General features: G+C 35.7%; 1 protein-coding gene across 1 annotated transcript in view; it reads right to left on the bottom strand.

Moving 5' to 3' along the window:
- Positions 1-25,619, bottom strand: part of LOC105513615 (probable C-mannosyltransferase DPY19L2) — a 111,264-nt gene that overhangs the window by 15,136 nt on the left and 70,509 nt on the right. The window contains exons 11-17 of the mRNA XM_011944527.1: positions 24,973-25,053; positions 22,591-22,692; positions 20,769-20,840; positions 18,820-18,866; positions 8,946-8,970; positions 7,538-7,657; positions 6,136-6,310 (exon numbers count right to left, since the gene is read on the bottom strand). Of these exons, the coding sequence (XP_011799917.1) occupies positions 6,136-6,310; positions 7,538-7,657; positions 8,946-8,970; positions 18,820-18,866; positions 20,769-20,840; positions 22,591-22,692; positions 24,973-25,053 (622 nt within the window). The remainder of the gene's footprint in view (positions 1-6,135; positions 6,311-7,537; positions 7,658-8,945; positions 8,971-18,819; positions 18,867-20,768; positions 20,841-22,590; positions 22,693-24,972; positions 25,054-25,619) is intronic.

Genomic DNA, 25,619 nt, shown 5'->3' on the forward strand with positions numbered 1-25,619 from the left:
AAAGCAACGAATATGTTGGCATTACAGGGCCCAGGTGAAAATGGAACTTTCTCTCCCCTGGGAAGAATTAAGGAAGGAATGCCTAATCCTTCTAGTACTAATTTACTACCGAGGATTAAAATAAACAAATCACAACTGTGAAACATCTTAGAACTAAATGCTTTCATCCTTGGCTGCCTTTTGTGGACATCGTTGGTAGACAGGGAAGCCCTATTAGCTTGACATATATAGATTCTTCTCAGGAAAACAGGCACTATGGTATTTTAAGGCTATAAACTCAAACTAAGTTGTTCGTAGAAGTACCTTAGGCCCAATATTCTAATTTATCTAGCTCTTTTGTATGTTAGATACACTGATAGAACCCCAGAATTTCTCATAGATTCTTCGAGCCAAACAGGACCATAGTAGAGCAATTTCTCTGCATCTACTCTGGTATTGGATGAGTACTTCAGGGTACTTTTGGTGAACCAGGAAACTCTTTTTTTTTTTTTTTTTTTTTGAGACAGAGTCTCACTCGTCTCCCAGGCTGGAGTGCAGTGGTGCGACCTCAGCTCACTTCAACCTCCACTTCTCGGGTTCAAACAATATTCCTGCCTCAGCGTCCTGAGTAGCTGGGATTACAGGCACACACCAGCATGCCCAGCTAATTTTTGTATTTTAGTAGAGACAGGGTTTCACCATGTTGGCCAGGCTGGTCTTGAACTCCTGACCTCAAGTGATCTGCCCACCTCAGCCTTCCAAAGTGCTGGGATTACAGGCTTGAGCCACCGCGCCCGGCAAGAGGGAAGTCTTATAGCTATAAGTGCCTACCTCAAAAAAGAAGTAAAACCTCAAATTAACAACCCAATGATGCATATTAAAAAACTAGAAAAGGGCAAACAAAACCCAAAGTTGGTAGGAGAAATGAAATAATAAAGATCAGAGCAGAAATAAATGAAATTTCAATGAAGAAAACAATATAAAAGATCAACTGGTTTTCTGAAAAGATAAAATTAACAAACCTTTAGCCAGACGAAGAAAAAAAGAGAGAAGGCCCAAATAAATAAAATCAGAGATTAGAAAAAAGAGATATTACAACCAATATCTCAGGAATTAAAGGATCATTAGAGACTACCATGAGCAACTGTAGGCCAATAAATTAAAGGATCACAGAAATTAAAGGATCTCTAATAGACTACCATGAGCAACTGTATGCCAATAAATTGGAAAACCTAGAAATTGATAAATCTCTAGATACTAAAACCTACCAAGATTGAACTGTATAGAAATCCAAAACCTGAACAGACCAATCACAAGTAATGAGATCAAATCTCTAATGAAAAGTCTCTCAGCAAAGAAAAGCCCAGGACCTGAGGGCTTCACTGCTGAATTTTATCAAACATTTAAAGAAGAACTATTATCAATCTTACTCTAACGATTCCAGGAAATAGAGGAGGAGGGAATACTTCCAAATCCGCTGTATGAGACCAATATCACTTTAATACCAAAACCATACAAAGACCCATCAAAAAAAGAAAACTATGGGCCAATATCTCTGATTAATGTTAATGCAAAAATCCTCAACAAAATACTAGCAAATTGAATTCAGTAACACATTAAAAAGATTATTCATCATGACCAAATAGAATTTATCTCAGGGACACAAAGATGGTTCAACACAGCAAATCAATGTGATACGTAATATCAACAAAATGAAGGGGAAAAATCATATGATCATCTCATCTCCATAGATGCAGAAAAATCATTTGATAAAATTCAACATCGCTTCATGATAAAAACCTTCAAAAAAAACTGGGTATAGAAGGAATATTAATCAACATAATAGAAGCCATATACAGCAGACCCACAGCTAGTATCATACTGAGAGAGGAAACATCAAAAGCCTTTCTTCTAAGATCTGGGACGTGACAAGGATGCTCACTTTTTACCACATTATTCAACATCGCACTGTAAATCCTCATGAGAGCAATCAGACAAGAGAAAGAAATAATAAAGCATCCAAATTTAAAAGGAAGAGGTCAAATTATCATTGTTTGCAGATAATATGATCTTATATTTAGCAAAACCTAAAGTCTCCACCAAAAAAAAAAAAAATTATTAGAACTGATAAATTCAGTAATGTTGTAGGATACAAAATCGTACAAAAATCATTAACATTACTATATGCCAACAGAGAACAATCTGAAAAAGAAAATTTAAGAAGTAATTCCATTTACAGTAGACACACATAAAATTAAATACCTAGAAATTAACCGAAGAAATGAAACATCTCTAAAATGAAAGCTATAGAAAACTGGAGAAAGAAATTGAAGAAGACACAAAAAATGGAAAGCTATTCCATGTTCAAGCATTGGAAGAATCAATATTGTTAAAATGTCTCTACTATTCAAAGCAATATACAGATTCAACACAATCCCCATCAAACTACTAATGATATTCCTCATAGAAATAGAAAAAACAACCTTTATTTATATGAAAAGACCTAGAATAGCCAAAGCTACCCCGAGCAAGAACAACAAAACTGAAGGAATCACAATACCTGACTTCAAATTATACTACAAAAGTACAGTAACCAAAACATCACGGTACTGCCATAAAAACAGACACACAGACCAGTGGAACAGAATGGAGAACCCAGAAAGAAATCCATACATCTACAGTCAACTCACTTTTTACAGCAGTCCCAAAAACATCCACTGGGGAAAAGGCAATCCCTTCAATAAATGGTGCTGGGAAAACTGGATATCCATATGCAGAAGAATGAATCTACACTCCTATCTCTTGCCATATGCAAAAATCAAATCCAAATGGATTAAAGACTTAAATCTAACACCTCAAACTCTGAAATTACTGCAAGAAAACTTTGGGGAAACTCTCCAGGACTTTTGGACTTTTGGACAAAGATTTCTTGAGTAAATACCTAAGAAGCACAGGCAACCAAAGCAAAAATGAACAAATGGGATCACATCAAGTACAAAAGCTTCTGCACAGCAAAGGAAACAATCAGCAAAGTGAAGAGACAACAGAAAGAATGGGCGAAAATATTTGCAAACTACCAATCTGACAAGGAATTAATAACCAGAGTATACAAGGAGCTCAAACAACTCTGTAGGAAAAAACATCTAAAAATCTACTTTAAAAATGGGCAAAAGATCTGAATAGACATTTCTCAATAGAAAACATAAAAGTGTCAAACAGGTACATGAAAAGGTGCTCAACATCAATGATCATCAGAGAAATGCAAATCAAAACTACAGTGAAATAGCATCTCACTCCAATTAAAATGGCTATTATTCAAAAGACAGGCAATAACAAATGGCGGTTATCCAAAAGACAGGAAAAGATGTGGAGAAAAGGGAACTCTCGTACACTTTTCGTGAAAATGTAAATTAGTACAACCACTATGTAGAAGAGTTTGGAGGTTCCTCAAAAAACTAAAAATAGAGTTACCAAATGATCCAGCAATCCTACTCTTAGATATATACCCCAAAGAAAGGAAATAAATGTTTAGAAGAGGTATCTGCACTCCTGTGTTTATTGCAGCACTTCTCACAATAGCCTAGATTTGGAAGCAACCTAAGTGTCCATCAACAGGTGAATGGATAAAGAAAATGTGCTACACTGACACAACGCAATGCTATTCAGCCATAAAAAATAATGAGATTCTGTCATAAAAAAAGAATGAGATCCTATCCATAACATGGATGCAACTGGAGGTCATTACATTAACTGAAATAAGCCAGGTACAGAAAGACAAACTTTGCATGTTCTTACTTATTTCTGGGAGCCAAAAATTAAGAGTTGAATTCATGGAGATCAAGAATAGAATGATGGTTACCAGAGGCTGGGAAGGATAGTGAGGGGGTGGAAGGGAAGTGAAGATGGTTAATGTGCACAAACAAAATAGAATGGATAAGATGTAGTGTTTGGTAACACAGAAGGGTGACTATAGTCAACAAAATTTTACTGTACATTTAAAAATAACTGAGAGAGTATAACTGGCTTGTTTGTAACACAAAGGATCAATGCTTCAGGTGATGGATACTCCATTTACCCTGATGTGATTATTACACATTATATGCCTGTATCAAAATATCCCATCTACCCCATAAATATACACACCTGCTATGTACCCACATAAATTAAAAACTTTGAGAACCCTGAGTGTTTACTTTCCAATATAACTAAGCATTCTAAATACAACCTTGAATGAAAATTTCTTTATATGCCTCAAATTTGAAAATATGTAAGCCAATCAAAGAATGTGTATTTATTATTGGAGACTCAATAATTAATGATGACAAGCTGTTATCAACTTCTGGAGACAGTTTTGGATGTCATGTTATGGGGAGGAGGGAGGAGATGCTGTTGCCATCTTGTAGATAGAGGCCAAGGATTTCTTGTAATACATAGGACAGCCTCAATGTCAACAGTAATAAGGTTGGGAAATGCTGGGCAAGAAGAATTGAAAGCCTTGGGCCAGGGTCTTCCAAAAAAAAACTAGGCACACCTGTCCAGCAACAGCTGGACCCACTGAGTTGTCATCTATGGCAGACAGAGAGGAAGAAATACCCTCCCCCTCCACCTTCTGTCTTTTTGGCTGTGAAGTAAATGACCATAACAAGGAAAAATAAGGTATTTTCCTATCACTATATGGAAGTTTCCATTTAGCCTACTACACAGATTAGAAAAAGGTATTTCCCTGACTTGACAGAGCCCCGTTTGTACATGGCTTGATGAGTGGACCACAAACTGGATTTAAGCTTTCACTTACCCTCTCAATTGGTCACCTTTGTGCAGTGCACAAACTATACAGCCTTACATGGCGGGCCTCAATATAAGCACTAGTCCCACTAATACCACAAAACTTCATACAGCTTTTAATATGTGGTAACCGTGAGATAACTCATAAGAGTAATTAAAAGGAGAATAAGACAGATTGAAAAGAAGATCAAAGAAGAGGCATCTAAAAGTGAGATGGGGTTTTGTGGCAGTTATCTTAGAAGGGTAAGTTGCCAAATGTAGGCTCTCTGTCAGGAACCCAACACAAACACCGGAACAAAGAAAGACACAAGAAAAGATTAAAAGGGCAGATATCCTTAAAAGCTTGGGAAAAATAGCTATAACTGGGGAGGGGCAAGGCAGAGTAAAAAAAGGGAATGATTACCTTGAGCTCCTATGTGGAAAAAGTCAGTTGGGGATTACTTTTAAAATTCGAATTAAACTGGCTTGGCAGTTTAACGAGGCGCTGTCACCTACACCCTTTGAAAGCTACAGACCAAATATCTTAGTTAAAGCTTATAAAGATTTACCTTAATAATGGTTAATTAGTAAAAAAGTGGCTATCAAATAAGAAATAACAGGAAACAAGCTCAGGAATCATAAGAAAATTTAAATAAATCATAGTGAAGAACTCGTACCAGAGAAAGTTTCTAAATATCAAAAATAATCTTAGATTTACAAATTTAGTTGCAGAAAATGTTATAGAATATACTTGATTCTCTGGAAAGATATTTAAAAATATATATCTGCTTGAGGTAGTTCTGAATAAAGACAGGAAGAAAAGGAGCTAAGCTAAAAAGAAAATTTTGGAGTATTTAAAAGTAGGATGTATACTATCTCTGTGAGATGATTTCGTGAAGAAAATAGAATATCCAAGATTTTAACTCTTCTGCCGATGACCTGTTTACAGAATTAGAGGAGATGGCACTGATTGGAGTGACAGAAGCAGTGCCAGTTCTCCCTGCTATCAAGAGTATCTTCTGCTATGCCTGACACAAGGTGTGAAATTTCATTTTTAAAGATTTACTTATTTGATTTGTCATTGTTATGGTTAAAATGCTGTAGTGCTCTCTGAGAGTTAAAGGACATAACTTGTGAAAAGTCATTAATTTCCTGCTACTAATTTAAATTTGATAATTATCAGGAGGGGCTTAAAGGGGGCGCAAAATTACCTTTTGGAAGGGTTTAATTGATTGACATTGCAATAGTCTGCTCAAAGTCTGTGAGAGTATGAATGCCTATTTGTAAATCTGTCATACACACATATATCAGAAATGACAATTATACAGTATACACAAATGTGTTTGTGAGTATGTTTGCGTACAACTATATATTAACCAAATACCTACACACCTGGTGTGGTATTGTATTTGATCCACTGTAAAAGTTCTTCCTGAGGCAAATTATAAAATTCTCCTATTATGTTCCATTGATTACGGAGGTTTGCATAACCTTGTATTGACATCATTGTTAGAATGCCAAAGATAACAATCTCAAAAGGAACTCTGCGAAAAAGCCAGCCAAAGAGCTGAAACGACAGAAACCATTTATTTATAGTTCTTATATAAAGAGTACTGTAGGGTCAACAATAAATTCTCACCTTGTTACTCAAACCAATGTGAATTACCCTTTGATATCAGCACACACGTATGCAGAATTATCATCTCCGGCTGTTTCTAAAGCAACGAATATGTTGGCATTACAGGGCCCAGGTGAAAATGGAACTTTCTCTCCCCTGGGAAGAATTAAGGAAGGAATGCCTAATCCTTCTAGTACTAATTTACTACCGAGGATTAAAATAAACAAATCACAACTGTGAAACATCTTAGAACTAAATGCTTTCATCCTTGGCTGCCTTTTGTGGACATCGTTGGTAGACAGGGAAGCCCTATTAGCTTGACATATATAGATTCTTCTCAGGAAAACAGGCACTATGGTATTTTAAGGCTATAAACTCAAACTAAGTTGTTCGTAGAAGTACCTTAGGCCCAATATTCTAATTTATCTAGCTCTTTTGTATGTTAGATACACTGATAGAACCCCAGAATTTCTCATAGATTCTTCGAGCCAAACAGGACCATAGTAGAGCAATTTCTCTGCATCTACTCTGGTATTGGATGAGTACTTCAGGGTACTTTTGGTGAACCAGGAAACTCTTTTTTTTTTTTTTTTTTTTTGAGACAGAGTCTCACTCGTCTCCCAGGCTGGAGTGCAGTGGTGCGACCTCAGCTCACTTCAACCTCCACTTCTCGGGTTCAAACAATATTCCTGCCTCAGCGTCCTGAGTAGCTGGGATTACAGGCACACACCAGCATGCCCAGCTAATTTTTGTATTTTAGTAGAGACAGGGTTTCACCATGTTGGCCAGGAAGATCTCAAAACTCCTGGCCTCAAGTGATCCACCCATCTCGGCCTCCCAAAGTGCTGGGATTACAGGTGTGAGCCACTGTGCCAGGCATTCTTACACAAACCCGAACTCCAAAAGGTTATGTTCATGGACAGGATACTAACAGAGGGGAAATGTTTGCCTAATCACTTGTTATAGAACTATCAATTAAAATCTAGAAATACTTTTCAAAGCCACTTGAAATTGTTTTTCTTGCTTATAGTGAAACATGAAGTAATAGTTTAAATCCTTTAAGTTAGTTAAGTTAAAAACAGTGTGTTTATATTTTGAATTAGCAAAGTCGCAGTAACTACTAAGTGTCGCTGCTATAGTTTTTACAGTATTGTTACACAAGAATGAATTCCTTACCTGTCGAGAGCATAACAAGGAAGCCATAACACACATGTGCGGCGTCAAAAACAGCTTTAGCCTCATAATTAAAATGGCAAGGGCAGTAAACGCTAACAACTGCAATGTGTGAAAAACCAGCTACAGAAACACAAATAAGGCACAATCACATTTTTATATTTCATATTTTTAAATTAATGAACTATACTGAAACTATATCATTCATTAAGACAAGGATCTTCTAACTTAGTAATGAGCCTATTAGTATTCATTCATTCAACAACAATTTATCGAATGCCTACTATGTTCCAGGTACTCTTCTGGGTGCTTCAGATACAACAGTGAGCAATTTCTGCCCTTGTATTACATTTAAGTACATTTAGTAACAAAAGACAGACAATACATAGACATAGCAAATAAACAAATCCATTACATAGTCTACTGTAAGGCAATAAGTGCAGCCGGCAAGAAAATGGAGCAGGCAGAGGAGCCAGGGAGAGCAGGAGGTGGTGTGAGGAGGCGGAGGACCAACACAGTGGGCCTCACTGTAAAGTGACAAAGTTACTAATGCATCCCTGATGCAAAAATCTGAAATCTACAATGCTCCGAAATCTGAAACTTTTGAGTACCAATATGGTGTTCAAAGGTTATGCTAAAACAAATGCTCATTGAAGCATTTGGATTTTAGATTTTCAGATTAGAGATCTCAACTAGTAACTACAGTGTAAATATTCCAAAATTCAATAAAATCTGAAATCTGAAACGCCTCTAGTCCTAAGCACTTTGGATAAGGGATACTCAACATGTGTCATAAACTATCCCTATTAAGTTCAAATTCAGTTACCCACTCCTGTAAATGTGACCTTTACCTCAACACCCACTTAAAGTTCTATCAAATAGGAAATATTTCCAGCCCACACTGATCTTTTCCTTTTTATGCCACAAAATAATTTTACACCATATAAAGTGTTGTCATATTTGTCTCCTTTGTAAAATTACACATACTGAAGGGCAGCAACATTACTTTAGTATCTTTTGTATCCTTCAACACTTCTGAGCTTGTCGCTGACTGACCAGCAAACCTATGTGCTGGCAGATGGCCACCAGTCACAGGGCCAGGGGTGCCTGCCCTAATGGACTGTAGCTGATTAGCTCAGCAGGCTAGAAACCAAATGCTTGTTATTGTAAAATGAATGCAATTTAATTTAATTCTGTGCTATAGTCACAAATCAGCCTTCCAGCTTTTAAATCCTTATTACTATTCAAAAGTGAGAGCAGATGAAAGAGTGAGGAGGATCAGCAGAAATGTATCACCAATGCTGACAACTCACGACTGATGGTGCGTCAGCAGCAGGCTATACCTTTGTCAATTATCCTCAAACTACAATGTAATACACAAGTCTACCAGAGATTAAAATGAAAGCTTTACCTCACCATGTCCAAGGAGCTTTTTTCTAGAATAAAACAAAAATATTATCTATTTACTGAATGTCTCTTATACTATGAATACATAAAAATAAGCTTCATTTCTTTGATCTCAGATTTTAAAAATCTGACTATCTTCTAAACTACTTAAGAACATACATAAAAATAAAAGTATCAGATAATACTACAAAAATTACAACAATTTAAAAGTCATAATTTAGTTATTTGGTTAAGACAAAATAGATTTTACAGATCCCTGGAGATTGTACCTCTCATGAATAAATGAATAGGATGACCTTCTATTCAATCTATATATACAGTGTATACAATACTTTCGATGACCACTGTTAAACTTTTGAGTTGTTTTCATTTTTCACAATTACAAATAGCATGGACACTCATGCATAAAACTTTGTAAGCATCTCTGAATATTTCCTTAGTACAAATTTCCAGAAGAAAAATTATTGGGTAAAACATAAATATTTTTAGTTTTAGAAAAGTTATTCCTTTACAAAATATTTATAGTGCACCTACTGTATTCTAGGCACTGTGCAACGAAATGAATACCACAGTCCCTGCTTATCCTCTGATCCTCACATTCCAGTTTCAGTTACCTGTGGTCAACTGCAGTCCAAAAATATTCAATGAAAAGTTCCAGGAAGTAAACAATTCCTACGTTTTAAATTGTGCACCATACTGAATAGTGAAATCTCAAGTCACCCTGCTTCATCCTACCTGGGATGTGACTCACCCCTTTGTCCAGCATTTCCATGCTGTATACATCACCGGCCTGTTAGTCACGTTGTTACCATTCCAGTTATCAGATGGTCTCTAGTGGTAGCTCAGTGCTTGTTTTCATGTAACCCTTTTCTGACTTAATAATGGCCCCAAAGTGCAAGAGCAGTGATGCTGGCAGTTGAGATATGCCAAAGAGAAGCTGTAAAGTGCTTTCGTTAAGAAAAAAAGGTGAAAGTTCTCAAAAGAAAAAGCATCATATGCTGAGGTTGCTAAGATCTACAATAAGAACAAATCTATCCATGAAATTGTGAAGAAGAAAAAATTAATGCTGGTTTTGCTGTTGCACCTAAAACTGCAAAAGTTATGGCCACAGTCCATGATAAGTGCTTAGTTAAGATGGGAAAGGCATGAAATCTGTGGGTGGAAGATGTGAACAGAAATGTGTTCCAATGATGGCAATCAGGTGTGTTACTCTCTGTAGTTTCAAGACTGGGGTCTTGGGATGCATCGCCCTGCAGATAAGGGCAACTGCTGTGCAGCATGAACAGTATGGACACAACACTTACCTTCATGGAGTTTATAATAGGTAGGAGGCTGCCTATTTTATTCTTCTCTTGAAAAGACTGGGTATTTTACTTTCATGCAAGGCTTTATAGCCTGCAGCTGCATTCTAATATGGATTTTGGTGGTGAAGAGAGAAATAAGTGTGGAAAGTAAGTTCAGGGGTAGAGACCCATAGGTTTTTTAAAAGAGAAGTCAGGGGAAGGTCTCTTAAGGTAGTAGTGGAGCCCAAATTATTCTATCTCCCTTGTAGCTCCTACCCTTTGTATGCAGTAGTTTTTTGTTTTTGTTTTTTTTAATAGAAGACAGGGAAGGTCTCTTAAGGTAACAGTGGAGATTAAATTATTCTATTTCCCTTGTAGCTCCTTCCCTGTGTATGCAGTTAATGGAGAGGGGTTTCCCCACTTGTCCCAAAATCTTCTAGGCACAACAGATTTCTTCTAGGCACAACTCAGCCTGGTAGGTGAGCAATTATTATAATCACCAAGAACCCTGAAAGTAACTACTGATACTTTATTTAAATCAAGTAGGTAATTAAAAATGTGAATATACAATCAAATCCCAACACACAAATACCATGAAAAGGAAACACCAGGCCGGGCGTGGTGGCTCAAGCCTGTAATCCCAGCACTTTGGGAGGCCGAGATGGGCGTATCACGAGGTCAGAAGATCGAGACCATCCTGGCTAACACGGTGAAACCCCGTCTCCACTAAAAAATACAAAAAACTAGCCGGGCGAGGTGGCGGGCGCCTGTAGTCCCAGCTACTCGGGAGGCTGATGCAGGAGAATGGCGTAAACCCAGGAGGCGGAGCTTGCAGTGAGCTGAGATCTGGCCACTGCACTCCAACCCGGGTAACAGAGCAAGACTGTGTCTCAAAAAAAAAAAAAAAAGAAGAAGAAGAAGAAGAAAAGGAAACACCAAAATAAATGAGCAAAAAACTTGACCTCTCATGAAACAGCTAATACAAATGAAAACTCCAATTATTATTTTCACAGAAGTTTAAGAGGATAATGCATCCATATAATTAAAATAAGCTCCAGTGAAAAGGAGTTTTCAGAAATTCTAAGAAAAATATATTTGCCTAATTTAAAGCCTCAAAAGGTTAAAGAGCAACATGTACACAGCTGAAATTGACAGTATTAAAGACTCAGTGATGATATTCTCTGAGAACACAGAAAGAAAAGAAATAGATACTATGATAAAAGCAGTAACAGAAATTCAAAAAAGAGAGGCTAAAGTGAAAGAATAAGAGAACAACAATGCACATGCATCACCCCTCCAAACGTAATAGATTTCCAGAGAGAAAAACTATATAGGAATTTTCATCTGTAATGCTCAATGCTAGAACACAAAGAAGCAATGTAAACAAAATGTTGAATGAAACCCACAAATATCTATTAACCTATCTATCCATCAAATATGAGGGCAAAATAAAGCCATTTTTCAGGTGAGAAAGCACCCAGAAAGCTTGCCAATTCTACATGTCAAGGAAAAATAAATCAGTAAAATTTGAAGTCAAGTCCAAAGATTGCTGGTGTCTTTAATGCAAATGTTCAGAGACTTCTTAACAGATAAGACAACAATCTAGAAGTAAATTTCAGCATAACCTGGAAGGAGAGGGTGTGTGGGCAGGGACAAGAAAAAATATTCTGACAAATCAGTGCTGAAGCAAGCAGGTCTCTAAGTACAGAGCCTGAGTATGAATTCTGCCTCCACTACTCACTAGCTGTGTGCCTTTTGGAAAATTACTTACCTTCTTACTGGTTTCCTCATCTGTAAATAATGGTAATAACTGACTCTCTTCTCACAAGCTAGTTGTGAGGATTTACTGAGTTCATACTGGTAAGAAGCTTAAAATACTATCAGACACACAGGAAATAATAACTGTTAGCTACTATTGTTGGTGGTAACAGGTTTTAGATGTTGATGAATTCTTAATATCAAGATGAATATATTTGCTAATAATTTAAGAAAAACCACCAGGAAATATAGAAATGGGATATGGCTAACAATTCAGTAAGTATCAAGAAAATAATTTTTGAAAAGCACAATGAATAGAAAACATAAAATCAGATGGCAGGAAGAAGTACAAACACAGCAGTTATCACAGTTAATATGAAAATGGGTTAAATTCACCAATTAGAAAATGAGTATTAGAGAAATTTGAATAGAAAAAATCTAACAATGAGAAATACACCTACACCAAAATGTCACAAAAATGTTTTAAAAAATAAAGCATAAATATGGGTAAACCAGGCAAATCTATAAAAAAGAAAGCAGATGTGGCAATATTAATTTTCTACAAAGAAAAATTTACAGCAAAAACCACCAAGTAAAGCAAAAAATATCCTTTATAATAATCAAAGTACAATCCCATAATAATCATGCAATGAACACCACTATCTATATAAAACAAACACTATTAAAATTACAAAACAATTTTGAGAAATTCATTTTTAATGTTGTATGTGAAGATAGCATTCTAAGAAAACAGATAAAGTAGAAAAATAAGTTGGTATACTAGACCATTTAGAATAGCACATTAACAACACAATATAACATGTAACTTTGAATTTCCCCCAAGTTAGAAATGAACATTTAAAACATCCTCATAGAGCATTTACGCATTTACTAAAACTGAACATCCATCTCAATAAATAGCAAGTTAATTTTAAAGGCAAAATATACAACAGAAGAAACTAGTTAGACATTTTTTAAAATTATTATTATTTTGGAGACGGAGTCTCGCTCCATTGCCAGTCTGGACCGCAGTGGCGATCTTGGCTCACTGCAACCTCCGACTGCTGGGTTCCAGCGATTCTCCTGCCTCAGCCTCTCAAGTAGCTGGGACTACTGGTGCATGCACCACACCCAGCTAATTTTTGTATTTTTAGTAGAGATGACATTTCACTGTGTTGGCCAGGATGGTCTCGATCTCCTGACCTCGTGATCTGCCTGCCTTGGCCTCCCAAAGTGCTGGGATTACAGCCATGAGCCACTGCACCTGGCCTAAAACTAGTTAGACATTTTAAGACATTCTTCTAATTGATTTTGGATTAAATGACCAAAACTCAAATCACAGACTACACAGAAATCTACGTTAATGGTAATGCTACACACAGCATGGGATACAGTGTGAATTTTCTTCAGAGAAAAAGTTATAACTTTTAAATGTATTTACTAGGACACAATCATGATTGATAATAAATGATGTGAACTTTAAACACAGAAAAACAACAAAAGTGCACCAAAAGAAAAACTGAGGACATAAAAATATAAGCAGAGATTAACAAAATGGAGAACAACCTTCATAAATATAATAAATAAAACCAAAAGCTGGTTTTATGAAAAATCCAAAACAGAATTACCTTGTCATGGACTGCTGCAGCTGGCGACTTTCAGTTGAAGCCAATGTTCATTTACCACTTTGAAAATCCTGAGGCCTTTTTTCAGAATTATGCTAAATCTACTCTGCTTCTACTCTACAAATGGAACAAGCCCGGATGACAGCACATCTGTCACAGCATGGTTTACTGAATATTTTACATCCACTCTTGAGACCCACTTCCCAGAAAAAAAGATTCCTTTCAAAATATTACTGCTCATTGACAATGCGGCTGGTCACCCAAGCGTTCTGATAGAGATGGACAAGGAGATTAAGGTTGCAGGAAAGCAGTCTGGATCAACGAGTTATTTCAACTTTCAAGTCTTATTATTTAAGAAATATATTTCATAAGGCTATAGCTGTCATAGATAGTGATTCGTCTGATGGATTTGGGTAAATTTTAAACCTCTGGAAAGGATTCACCATTTTAGATGCCATTAAGGATATTTGTGAGTCATGGATGGAGGTCAAAATACTAACATCAATAAGAGATGGGAAGCAGTTGATTCCAACTTATTTTCTACTTTATTATGTTATTTTCTTAGAATGCTTTCTTCTCATATAACACTAAAAATGATTCCAGTCCTCATGGGTGATTCTGAGGGGTCCAAGACTTCAGCTGAGGAAGTCACTGCAGATGTGGTGGAAACAGCAAGAGAACTAGAATTAAAAGTGGAGCCTGAAGATATGGCTGAATTGCTGCAATTTCATGATAAAATTTGAATGGATGAGGAGTTGCTTCTTATGGATAAGCAAAGAGAATGGTTTCTTGAGATGGAATCTACTCCTGGTGAACATGCTGTGAACATTGTTGAAATGAAAACAAAGGATTCAGAATATCACATAAACTTGGTTGATAAAGCATGGCAGGGTTTGAGAGGACTGACTCCAATTTTGAAAGTAGTTCTACTGTGGGTAAAATGCTATCAAACAGTATTGTATGCTACCGAGAAATTTTTCACGAAAGGAAGAGTCAATCAATGTGGCAAACTTCATTATTGTCTTATTTTAAGAAATTGCCACAGCCACCTGATCAGTCAGAAGCTATCACCATTGAAGCAAGACCTTCTACCAGCAGAAAGATTACAACTCTAATGTATATGTCGGGATAGACATTATCCAAAAAACAAAAGATAATTAATGTTGGCAAGAATGTAGAGAAATTGACATCCTTGCACAGGTGGAATTGCAAATGGTGCACCTGCTATGGAATACAGGATGGAGGTTCACCAGAAAAACTTTAAAAAATTAAAAGTAGAACTACCATAAAATCCAGTAATCCCACTTCTAGGTATTTATCCAAAAGAGTTGACATCAAAACCTCAACGCGATATTAACACTCTCATGTTCACTGCAGTGCTATTCATAGCAATCAAGATGTGGAAACCGACTAAATGTCCATCAACAGATGAGTAATGAAAACGCAGCGTGCACGAACAATGGAATACTGTTCAGCCTAAAAAAAAAAGAAGGAAATTCTTCAATGTGAGACAGCACGGATGAACCTGAAGGGCATTATGCTACCTGACATAAGCCAATCCCACAAGATATATAATGTGCAATTCCACTTATATGAAGTATCTAAAATAGACAACGTCATAGAGTCAAAGAGTGGAATGGTGTCACCAGGAGCTGGAATGAGGGGAAATGGGGAGTTACTAATCAACAGCCTTAAAGTTTCAGTTAAGCCAGATGAATAAGTTCGAGAGATCGACTATAGAATGTTATACTTAGAGTCCACAATACTGTATTATACAGCTAAAAAATTGTAAAGAGGGTAGATCACATGTTAAGTGTTTTTACCACAATTTTAAAAACAAGTATAGTTATTAATAAGGAGAAAAAATATATAATAATACCCCAAATATTTTTAAAGCCATTTTTAAAAAATTTAACATTTTTTACTGCTTTATTGAGTTACAATTCACACATTATACACTTTCAACATCTGTTTTTAATCTTTAAAATTATCCTGGTTTATATAAACCAAAAGAAAACTTTCCTATTTATTTATTTATTTTGAAACTGAGTCTCACTCTGTCGCCCAGACTGGAGTGCAATGGCGCCATCTCGGCTCACTGCAACCTCCGCCTCCCGGGTTCACGCCATTCTCCTGCCTCAGCCTCCTGAGTAGCTGGGACTACAGGTGCCCACTACCACGCCCGGCTAATTTTTTGTATTTTTAGTAGAGATGGGGTTTCATATTAGCCAGGATGGCCTCAATATCCTGACCTCGTGATCTGCCCACCTCAGCCTCCCAAAATGCTGAGATCACAGGTGTGAGCCACCATGCCTGGCCAAGGAAACTTTCTTAGTGAAATAAAGGCTCTCTATGATATACTAACAGCAAATGAAACAGTGAGACAACAAAGACATTCTTCACTTTAGAGTCAGAAGCAAAATAAGAGCAAGCCCATTATCACTGCAATTCAAAGTTGTTCTGGAAGTTCTAGCTAATACACAAGACAAGACAATAGAGAAGTATAAATATTAAAAAGCTATTACTATTTGTAGATTATATGATAACCTGCCTAGAAAATCCAGAGCATCAATGGTAAAACTATTAGAACCAGAAAGAAAGTTTGGTAATGTGGCTAGATACAAATGGGTTACCAAAAACAGAAAAAAAAAAAAAAAGTAAAGCAGCTTTCCTATAAACTAAGAGATCAATATAAGAGACAATCTAAAACAGACTCAAATACAATGAGAATTGGTAAGTGATAAAAACTGGCATTTAAAAAAAAGATTTATGCAATACTGTGTTGGGACAATACCTCATTAGAGGGGGGAAAATGTAGACTCCTCTATGTCACTATACCACAAAATTAATGAAAGAATAATCAATCACCTATATGTAAATAGCAAATTATGAAAGAATATATGAAAAAATATTTTAATGTTTTTGGTGTAGGGAAGTGTTTCTAAGCAACATATGAACCCAGAAAAAATTATATAATGGTGATTGTACAGAAATTTCGAAGTTCTACAAAGCGGAGACCATAAATGAACTGTAAGTTGACATCTTGGAAGAAACTATGTAATACACATAAAAGACAAAATGTTATGTCTATGGAAAAAGCAAAAATATAACACATGGCCGGGCACGGTGGCTCATGCCTGCAATCCCAGCACTTCGAGAGGCCGAGGTGGCCAGATCCCTTGAGGTCAGGAGTTCGAGACCAGCCTGGCCAACATGGCAAAGCCCTGTCTCTACTAAAAGTACGAAAATTAGCTGGGTGTGGTGACGGGCGCCTGTTACCCCAGCTACTCCAGAGGCTGGGGCAGGAGAATCGCTTGAACCCAGGAGGCAGAGGTTGCAGTGAGCCGAGATCGTGCCACTGCATACACAGCAGTGAGACAAAAAAAAAAGAAAGAAAAACCCACAAAACAACTTTCAGAGGTCAAAAAGAAACAGTTAATAAACACATGAAAAGCTGCAAAACTCCACTGACAAAGAATTTATACAATAAAATGAACTGTTTTTACCCTATCAGAAAAAATTAAAAGCTTTCTAACGATGTTGGTGGAGGGGCAGGGAAATGGACACTCTCATCAGTATTATTTCTCCGTATTTATCAAATTCTAAAATATGCAAGCCTCATAATCAGCAGTCCAAATTCAAATATTTTATACTATAGAAATACTTAGAATAAGTGTACCAAGATACAGGAACGAGGATGTTCAATCCTCACAACATTGGGCTTTTTTATGACAAAAGTTATATATAATCTAAACTTTCATTGATATGGGAAAGGCTAACCACATGGCAGTCACACATGATGGTCAACAATAAAATCCTAATACCATTATAAAGTATAATGAAGATCAAGGCAGAGGCCCAAGACACACTATTAAATACAAGTAACAAGCTGCAGATAAGAAGAATAGTACACTTCTATTTTTAAAAAATACGTGTTTCCATATGTATTTTCTAAAACAAAACATACAAAGCTACTTACAATTAGCACCCGGAGGAGCAGACCTAAGAGAAGGGAGTATTCCCTGTCTTTTTGATACACTGGTTTTTCAGAATGTATTACTACTGGCCCCTACTATTATTATTTTTGCAATTTAACCCAGAACCCTCTGCCCATACACAACAGGCCTGTCACTTTCAAATATGTAATCAGTACATAAGACTTCCATATTCTGAGTAATTATCTTCCATCCACTGGCCCCTGCGAGTCTGTCGCTTCCACATTACACCCTCTGCAATATATGAAGACAGTTGCCACATACCCTTCAATCTTCTGTTATCCAATTAAATATCCCAAGTCCCTTCATGCGCTCCTTATGGGAATAGTGTCCAGGGTTTGCCAGTCATTCTTTTTTAGAATGCCAAGACACATTTTCCTGGGCTCCTTCTGTCCAGAACAATATAGAATGGGTCTATCATCCCCTTTATTTTGCAAACAATTTCAACAGATGCACCTAGGAGCTTAATTAACTCTTCTGATAACCATACACAGCTGTTTGTTAAAAATACAAGCATGGAGTATGGGGTTTATGGAAATTCTCTCTACTGTCTTCACAATTTTTCTATAAATCTAAAACTATTCTATAACGTAGAAGTCACAAAATAAAATCAAATATTCTATTTACAAATATAAAATGTAACTTGAAAACTACTATTAGGTACTATGCTCACTACCTGGGTACAATATACCCATGTAACAAGCCTGTACATGTGCCCCTCTATCTAAAATAAAAGTTGAACATTAAAAAACATGTCATTTGAGATATTTCCCTCAGAAGGAAATTTTCTTCACAATTTACTTCTTGAGTCCTGTAGCAATTTACTTATGTGTGACTGATATAATACATTTTGTTGGCAAGGAGAAGGGAGGAGAAGGGAGGAGAGGGGAGGAAAGGAGAGGAGAGGAGAGAGGGAAGGGAGGAATTCCAAAAATAAATCTTTAGCTTACTGACTTTAAATTCTAATGATATATTATAATTTATCAAATTAAACTTTGAGTTAGTTCACAAATACAAATATCTCCAAAACAAGTCCAAATACATGTAAGAAATCTGTAAGAATAATATTTTTAAGAAAACATTGAAGTTTGGTTCATATCTCCTTTCTTAATCATAATGCTAAAGTTTAATGCATACTCATTCGAAAAATTAATGTTATAGTAAGTTATTTAATAATTGAATACAGTATGTTTTAAAAACAATGATGATATAATTACCTTAGATAAATGTTTGTAGCTAAAACACACGAAATATCACGAACAGTCTGTGAATAGAATCAAATCAATGAAACTTTTCTAAGGAATACTGCAATATTTAAAGAAAGAAATTGATTCATTAATGTAAACACTCCGCCAAGGAAAGAAGTATTTTTTAATGTTTAAGGGAGTCCTCGGGAACAGGACGGTCATACTATACATGGCTTCCTCTTCTCCTTCCGAGAAGTGACTTCACATGATTGAAAACTAAATGACCATCAGAAGTATCCTTGGGGTGAAAAATAAGCCGCAGTAGGACAAATAAAGACTGAGGGGTTTATAAGAAAGCAGAAAGGAAGGAGTGAAACTTGGCTGGCTGCAGGGATGAGAGAGAGAGAGAGTGTGTGTGTGTGTCTGTGTGTGTGTGAGAATGTGTGTGTGTGTATGAAACTTGGCCGGCTACAGGGATTAGTGTGTGTGTGTAAGTGTGTGTGTATGAAACTTGGCTGGCTGCAGGGATGAGTGTGTGTGTGTACGCACATTTGAGTATGTGTGTGTGAAACTTGGCTAGCTGCAGGGATGTTTGTATGTGAGTGTGTGCGTGTGCATGTGTGTGTGTATGAAACGTGGGTGGCTGCAGGGACGTGTGTGTGCATGTGTTTGTGTGTGTGTGTACGCACATGCCCCTGTTAGTGCACATGCACAGTTCAGGATGTGGTGTGTTTGGAGACTAGTAATGTATTTATAAGTCTTGGATCTTAATTTTTTAAAATATAGCAGTTGCGGATCTAGCTATCAGTTTCTCTCACATTGGCTGACTCTCCACTGAATAGTTAATTCATGCACTGGCCCCTCGAAGTGGAGCCTTATAAGAATAACTTGACATTTTGCCTTGATGGAAAAGAAACAGGTCAGTGAGAAAATCTTCATTCTAAGCCAGCATGGGCCGAAAGGATGCAGGGCAGTAAACCTGCTCACATTTTACTCATTCCTCCTTGTTTCCTTTATCTTGACTCTTTCCACGTGGTCACCAGGGAACTGGATCAAGGGTGAAACAACAGAGATGTTGAGGGAGATACCTTTCCCACTCTTAAATTATTCACATCTATGTGTAAACAAAGGAGTGAGAAGTGTGGCAACTAAAACTACATAGAGAAGATATGCAGTTTGACTTTAAATACAGAAAACTCCTTTCAACAAGAACACAACTGGTATGGTAGTAAGGAAATCGCATTGCTATCTGCTTAAAAGTATAAAATAAATACATACTGGCTTAAGACTAGATAGCTTGTACATAACATAAATAAAGATGGCTCAACACTGCTAAGAAAAAAAAAAACAAAAAAACCCCACTGTCTTTAACCATGCTTTTAGATAAACTCTACCCAGACCAAGAAAACCTGCCACTGGTATTTTGAAGATTATTTCTTTCATTGAGATGTTCTTTTCTTCTGTCATGGAAACAGTGAACATGTAGAAAAATACTTTTTAATTAGCTATACAAATTTCTTCTACTCAGGCCCACTCAAAATAGATCAAGACTTCACTGTACTTTGTATTTGAAAGATACTAATGTTGTTGTCAAGGACTTTTCTTTCATAGCACCTACAAAATTTTAATTCTTTAGACATTTGTGTGATTATTTGCTTCACGTTTGCACCCCCACCCCCAATAATCCAGGACTGTAAGTTCCAAGACAGGAGTGGCCACATCTTATTTGTTCGGGTGTGCCTACAATGTTAATGTAGTCTTTGATACACAGCTGGTGACTGGTATGTATCTTTTGAAAGAAAAAATAAGAATACCTTTTATCATGGCTTTTTATAAAAAGATCGATAATGAAAGATCTAAATAAAAAGCAAACTTTTAGAAAGAGTTCATCCTAAAAATAACATAGAATTCTGAGCAATTTGCATTATTATAGTTCTTATATTGATGCCAAAAACAAATAATAATTTGTTTAAAAATACCTTTTTAAAGATAACACATGTAATCACCAGAACAACTGGAAGCAATAATGTCTTTGTGTATCTCAGCAGAGTCTGAAATATACCAAAATATTCAAAATAGTTACTTATGAATTTTACATTAAATTAGTAAACGTCTATGTCAAACTAAGTGCCATGATAACATTCCTTAAAAGTAAAAGGTAAAATTTCCTTGTCACCAGCAGTATATATATATATATAGTCTTCCATGCCTTAATAATTAAAATTACAAAAATACTTATAGAAAGTATTCCAAAACTTTAATGAAAAATTTCTTATTTTAATAAAACTAGAATTGCTATATCTATTTTTTCTTTTCTTTTTTTTTATTTACATAATACTAAGTTTTAAAATGTGCGTTTACCGATCCCTGGGTCCTACATTGTAATTTTCTGTACTACACAGCTCCATTATTTTCATTAGTGAAACTAGAGCTAACAAGAAAGAAAGCTAACCAAAGTTAATTACTAAAACTATGAATAAATACAGAAATAACATTGGCTAACTAATTCTGATGACCTGTTATTGTGATAAGGAGTAATTTACCATGTAACTAAATTACACATTTCTTAAAAGCAAGAAACCAGTTCATTTTCCTCTTTATCGTGCTATAGCAAACTGCCTCACAGATAACTAGTGGTCAATAATAGTTTTTGAATGAATGGATGACTGGTTGGATGGATAAGAGAAGAATGTAAAATTTTATTATTTACCACTAATTCAGAATTCATAATGATTACACAAGGAATAATCAATCCAGTAGCAACTTTGTTATGTTCTATGAAAAAAATTAACCTTCAGATAGACGAAAGAGCCATGGATTGAGAGTTCTAGAATCTATTAGAATCCATGATCTGATCTTGGCTTGTGTGTGCTTTAGGCAAATCTTTTAAGCTTTTCTTTGTCTGCAAATAAAGAACATTATGGCATGGTCTCTAAGAGCCCTTCCTGATCTTGTGTTCCATGATTCTACAAAGAAACCAATTTTTTTTTTTTTGATACAGAGTCTCACTCTGTCACCCAGGTTGGAGTGCATTGGCATCATCTCAGCTCACTGGAATCTCCGCCTCCTGGGTTCAAGCAATTCTTCTGTCTCAGCCTCCTACTCAGGCTGGGACTACAGGCATGCACCAACATGCCTGGTTAATTTTTGTATTTTTAGTAGAGATGGGGTTACCACCATGTTGGCCAGGCTGGTCTCAAACTCCTGACCTCAAGTGATCCAACCGCCTTGGCCTCCCAAAGTGCTGGGATTACAGGGATGAACCACCACCTCCAGCCTATATTTTAAAGCTTTATAACATGAACTTTTTAAAAAGAATACCTTGCATTTGTATAATTTAAAATGAATTTTTATATGTTCATTAAAACTCATCAGTAGCATACCTTTCTTGGTAACACCTTGTTAAAAAAGTTATAATATTTGGGGTGTTAACTGTAATAAAACTGAATTTCTTAAAAACAGAAACAAGAACTGAGACTTTTTCCTGAATGGTCCCATATTTCCTATTGGCCTAGATTATTGGAAGTAATTGATTTGTAATAATAGTAATTATTATGGGTCATATTGTATGTTAAACACTCTCTCAGATTATCTCATTTAACCATCATCAGTGACTATAAGAGGCTACCTTTTTTTTTTTAACAGACAAAAAAACAAGTGAGGAAGGTAGAATAGCAAAAGTTACAGTAAAAAAAAATATATAAAATAAGTTGACTGTTTCTGAGTAAAAATTTTGAGTTTCAGATTAAAACTAGAGCAAAAACTCCTATTAGTAGAGAAGGAGAAAAGACACATTCATACCGCTTTTTCCATGAAGTCAAATTCAGGAGCACAGGTGTACATTAAAGTATCAAAATCTGTATACCTTAAGATTTTGGCTGCTATAAGATCACTCAGGCGAATCTGGGAGAAAATAAAGTAAAATGAATTAAAATTACACAAATGAGTATAGCCGATAGCCAGTAATGCTTTATTGATGTAAGAATAACAAAGTTTATAGAGCAGATAAATCCAATGTATTTAGACATCCCTCTAAGAAAACAAAAAACTACAGTGAACCAAACATACGATGCGCTGGCTTCTCAAGATAACTGAAAATAGAGAAATATCATGAAAAATGAAAAATAGAAAGAAGACAGAAAAAAATAGAATATGATAAAGAGTGAGCTAAAATAAATATCTGCTGAGAAGAAACCATCATGTAGTTAATTACACTTTATAGTATGACAATTTATGATGAAAAACTATTTTACTTAACCTCTTTCAACATACATTGTAGGTCATAAGCTTTCTGTGCACTGTCATTTTCACAAAGCCTCACAGACTGATTACAATATTTGGTACTTCTTGATGTTTTACAGACATATATTCAAACCACTGAATATGAGACCTGATCCTCATAAGAATTACAACAATTATAAATACCACTCTGATCTTTGACTTAGCTATTTGATCTCCAAGGCTAAAAATAGATACCAACAACCAAACCCAATGCAGAACTTCTATTTTTCTACTGATTATTTACAACCTGCTCTTGCTGAGACAATTATTTTTCCATAGCATCCTCGGAAGGCCAGGAAAAGGAAAATATTTGGCAAGTAAACTTTTAATTCAAATTATTTTATAGGGATAGGAATTATTTTATAACAAGTTTGATGATTATCAGTGGTTTTCATTCAATTAATTTGACCAAACCACTATAATTTCAGGTCTTCCTCATAACTGTCACATAAAGGAAGTCACTCAGGACTACCAGGGAAGTGTGTTTGTATTTTTTGTTTTAATTTGTACGGCAGGCGCGGTGGTTCACACCTGTAATCCCAGCACTTTCGGAGGCCAAGGCAGGCAGATCGCTTGAGGTCAGGAGTTTGAGACCAGGCTGGCCAACATGCTGGAACCCCATCTCTACCAATAATATAAAAATTAGCCAGGCATCGTGGCACGTGCCTATAATCTCAGCTACTCAGGAAGCTGAGGTACGAGAATCGCTTGAGCCCAGGAGGTGGAGGCTGCAGTGACTCAGGATTGGCCACTGCACTCCAGCCTGGGTGATGGAGTGAGACTGTGTTTCAAAAAAAAAAAAACAGATTTGTAAAGAGCTGGGGGTCAATGTGAAGTAAGTGTGAAGTAAGTCAAGAAACATAATCATGAACAAACTTAAATAAATAAATAACTTAGAAGATCTAAGTAAAGTTTATCATAAGACATATATAATAAAGTTAAAAACAATAAAAAGGAAAGGAGAATGGGGAAATGTGTCAGACATACCAGAGAACAGCAGCAACAAATAAACTAATAAACCACCATGCAAAGCTAGCAACAAATGGCATACACTTACATTTAGAAATTTTATTTAATATAAACATGTTGCATGTTATATTGCATAGAGATAGCATTTGACTTTTTAGAGAAGTAATACTATAATCCCTTGCCAAAATATATAATTTCAGCACCAAACAGGGCCCTAACTGGATAGCATTAAATGAGGTAAATTTCAAAATTGATTATTGTATGATATACTCATGTATGCTTATTTCTAAACAGAAAGCGCTAGAAATAAAAAGTAGATTCATGCATTGTTTTCTATTCCCCAAACCAGTTAGTTAAGCAAGGACTTAGGTCTTGAAAAGGGCTACTCTTTAAGACATTAACAAACAGAAATACCACATGAGAGATAAATGCTCTGCATGTATTTCCTAGAAAATGAAAAGATCAAAATTTTTTAACATTCTCTTTTTATATAACAAGAAAGGCCTTAAAACATCAAATCATACATTGATTTTAGTCCACAGTTACAAATAAGTAAAACAATACTGAGATTTTAAGAGTTCTATGTTTTCAAAGCTGAGGACAGTCTCCCATATGTTAACATCTGCAATAAATGGATAACTTATGATGTAAACAACTAATTATTTGTATTTTTACTAAAATATAAAAACAAACTATTAGTATTTTTTTCCTAAAAGGCCAAGTCAGCATTGATGAATATTCTTGCTTTTTAGTGGGTTGCAAAGATCACTGAACTGCAAGATTTTATTATTGACTCTGCCAGTAACTCGTCTAAAGACCTTAAAGAAGACATTTAACCTCTGTAAAATGAAGAGGTAAGAATAGATGGTTTCAAAGTTTTCATTAAGCTGCATATTTATAAGAACTTTTATGTTTTAACTAAAAAGTACTTACGTGGTCTGAAACGCCTAAGAGTTTAGATGTCAGAAATTTCAAAATGATTGTTCCAAACCACCAGGCACTACCTTGAATTAGCTAGAAAATAAAATAGAAGTCCAGTATTTCAAACTACAAATCACCCAGTTAAAGTATTCAATTATATCTATAAATGACATATAAAAATTTTAATTATGTGAGGTATAAATGGTGAGTTTTTTAAAAATTTCCTTTAGAAAATCTTGTTTAAAAGCAAAGAATTAAAACTGATGACACTGGTATAAAATATATATAGCAACACTAGAATTCTACATACCCTAAATCTTTTTTTTTTTTTTTTTTTGTCTTAAGGAGTGAAAGGTTAATAGGCAAGAAAGAAAGAAGGAAAAAGAAAATAGCTTCCTGTAAGAGAGGGAGGGGAGATTTGAACAAAGAGAAAACCCCATGTGCGTCGGAAAAGTGGCTGCTCATACATACCCTAATCTAAAGGAAGTTTTAAAAGGTTACTTCCTTTTGATTTCTGTTAAGAAAAGGGAGTGTTTATGGGTTTGTTTCTAAATATTATTTCTCAGCTGAAAATCCATTTTTTAAAACACTACCTTAAAACTTCTTCTACCACTCCTGTGGAAATATATGAACCCATCTTCAAGAAATAACAGTTTGAA

Source organism: Colobus angolensis, unplaced genomic scaffold (assembly GCF_000951035.1).
Source record: "Colobus angolensis palliatus isolate OR3802 unplaced genomic scaffold, Cang.pa_1.0 Scaffold232, whole genome shotgun sequence".
NCBI lineage: Eukaryota > Metazoa > Chordata > Mammalia > Primates > Cercopithecidae > Colobus > Colobus angolensis.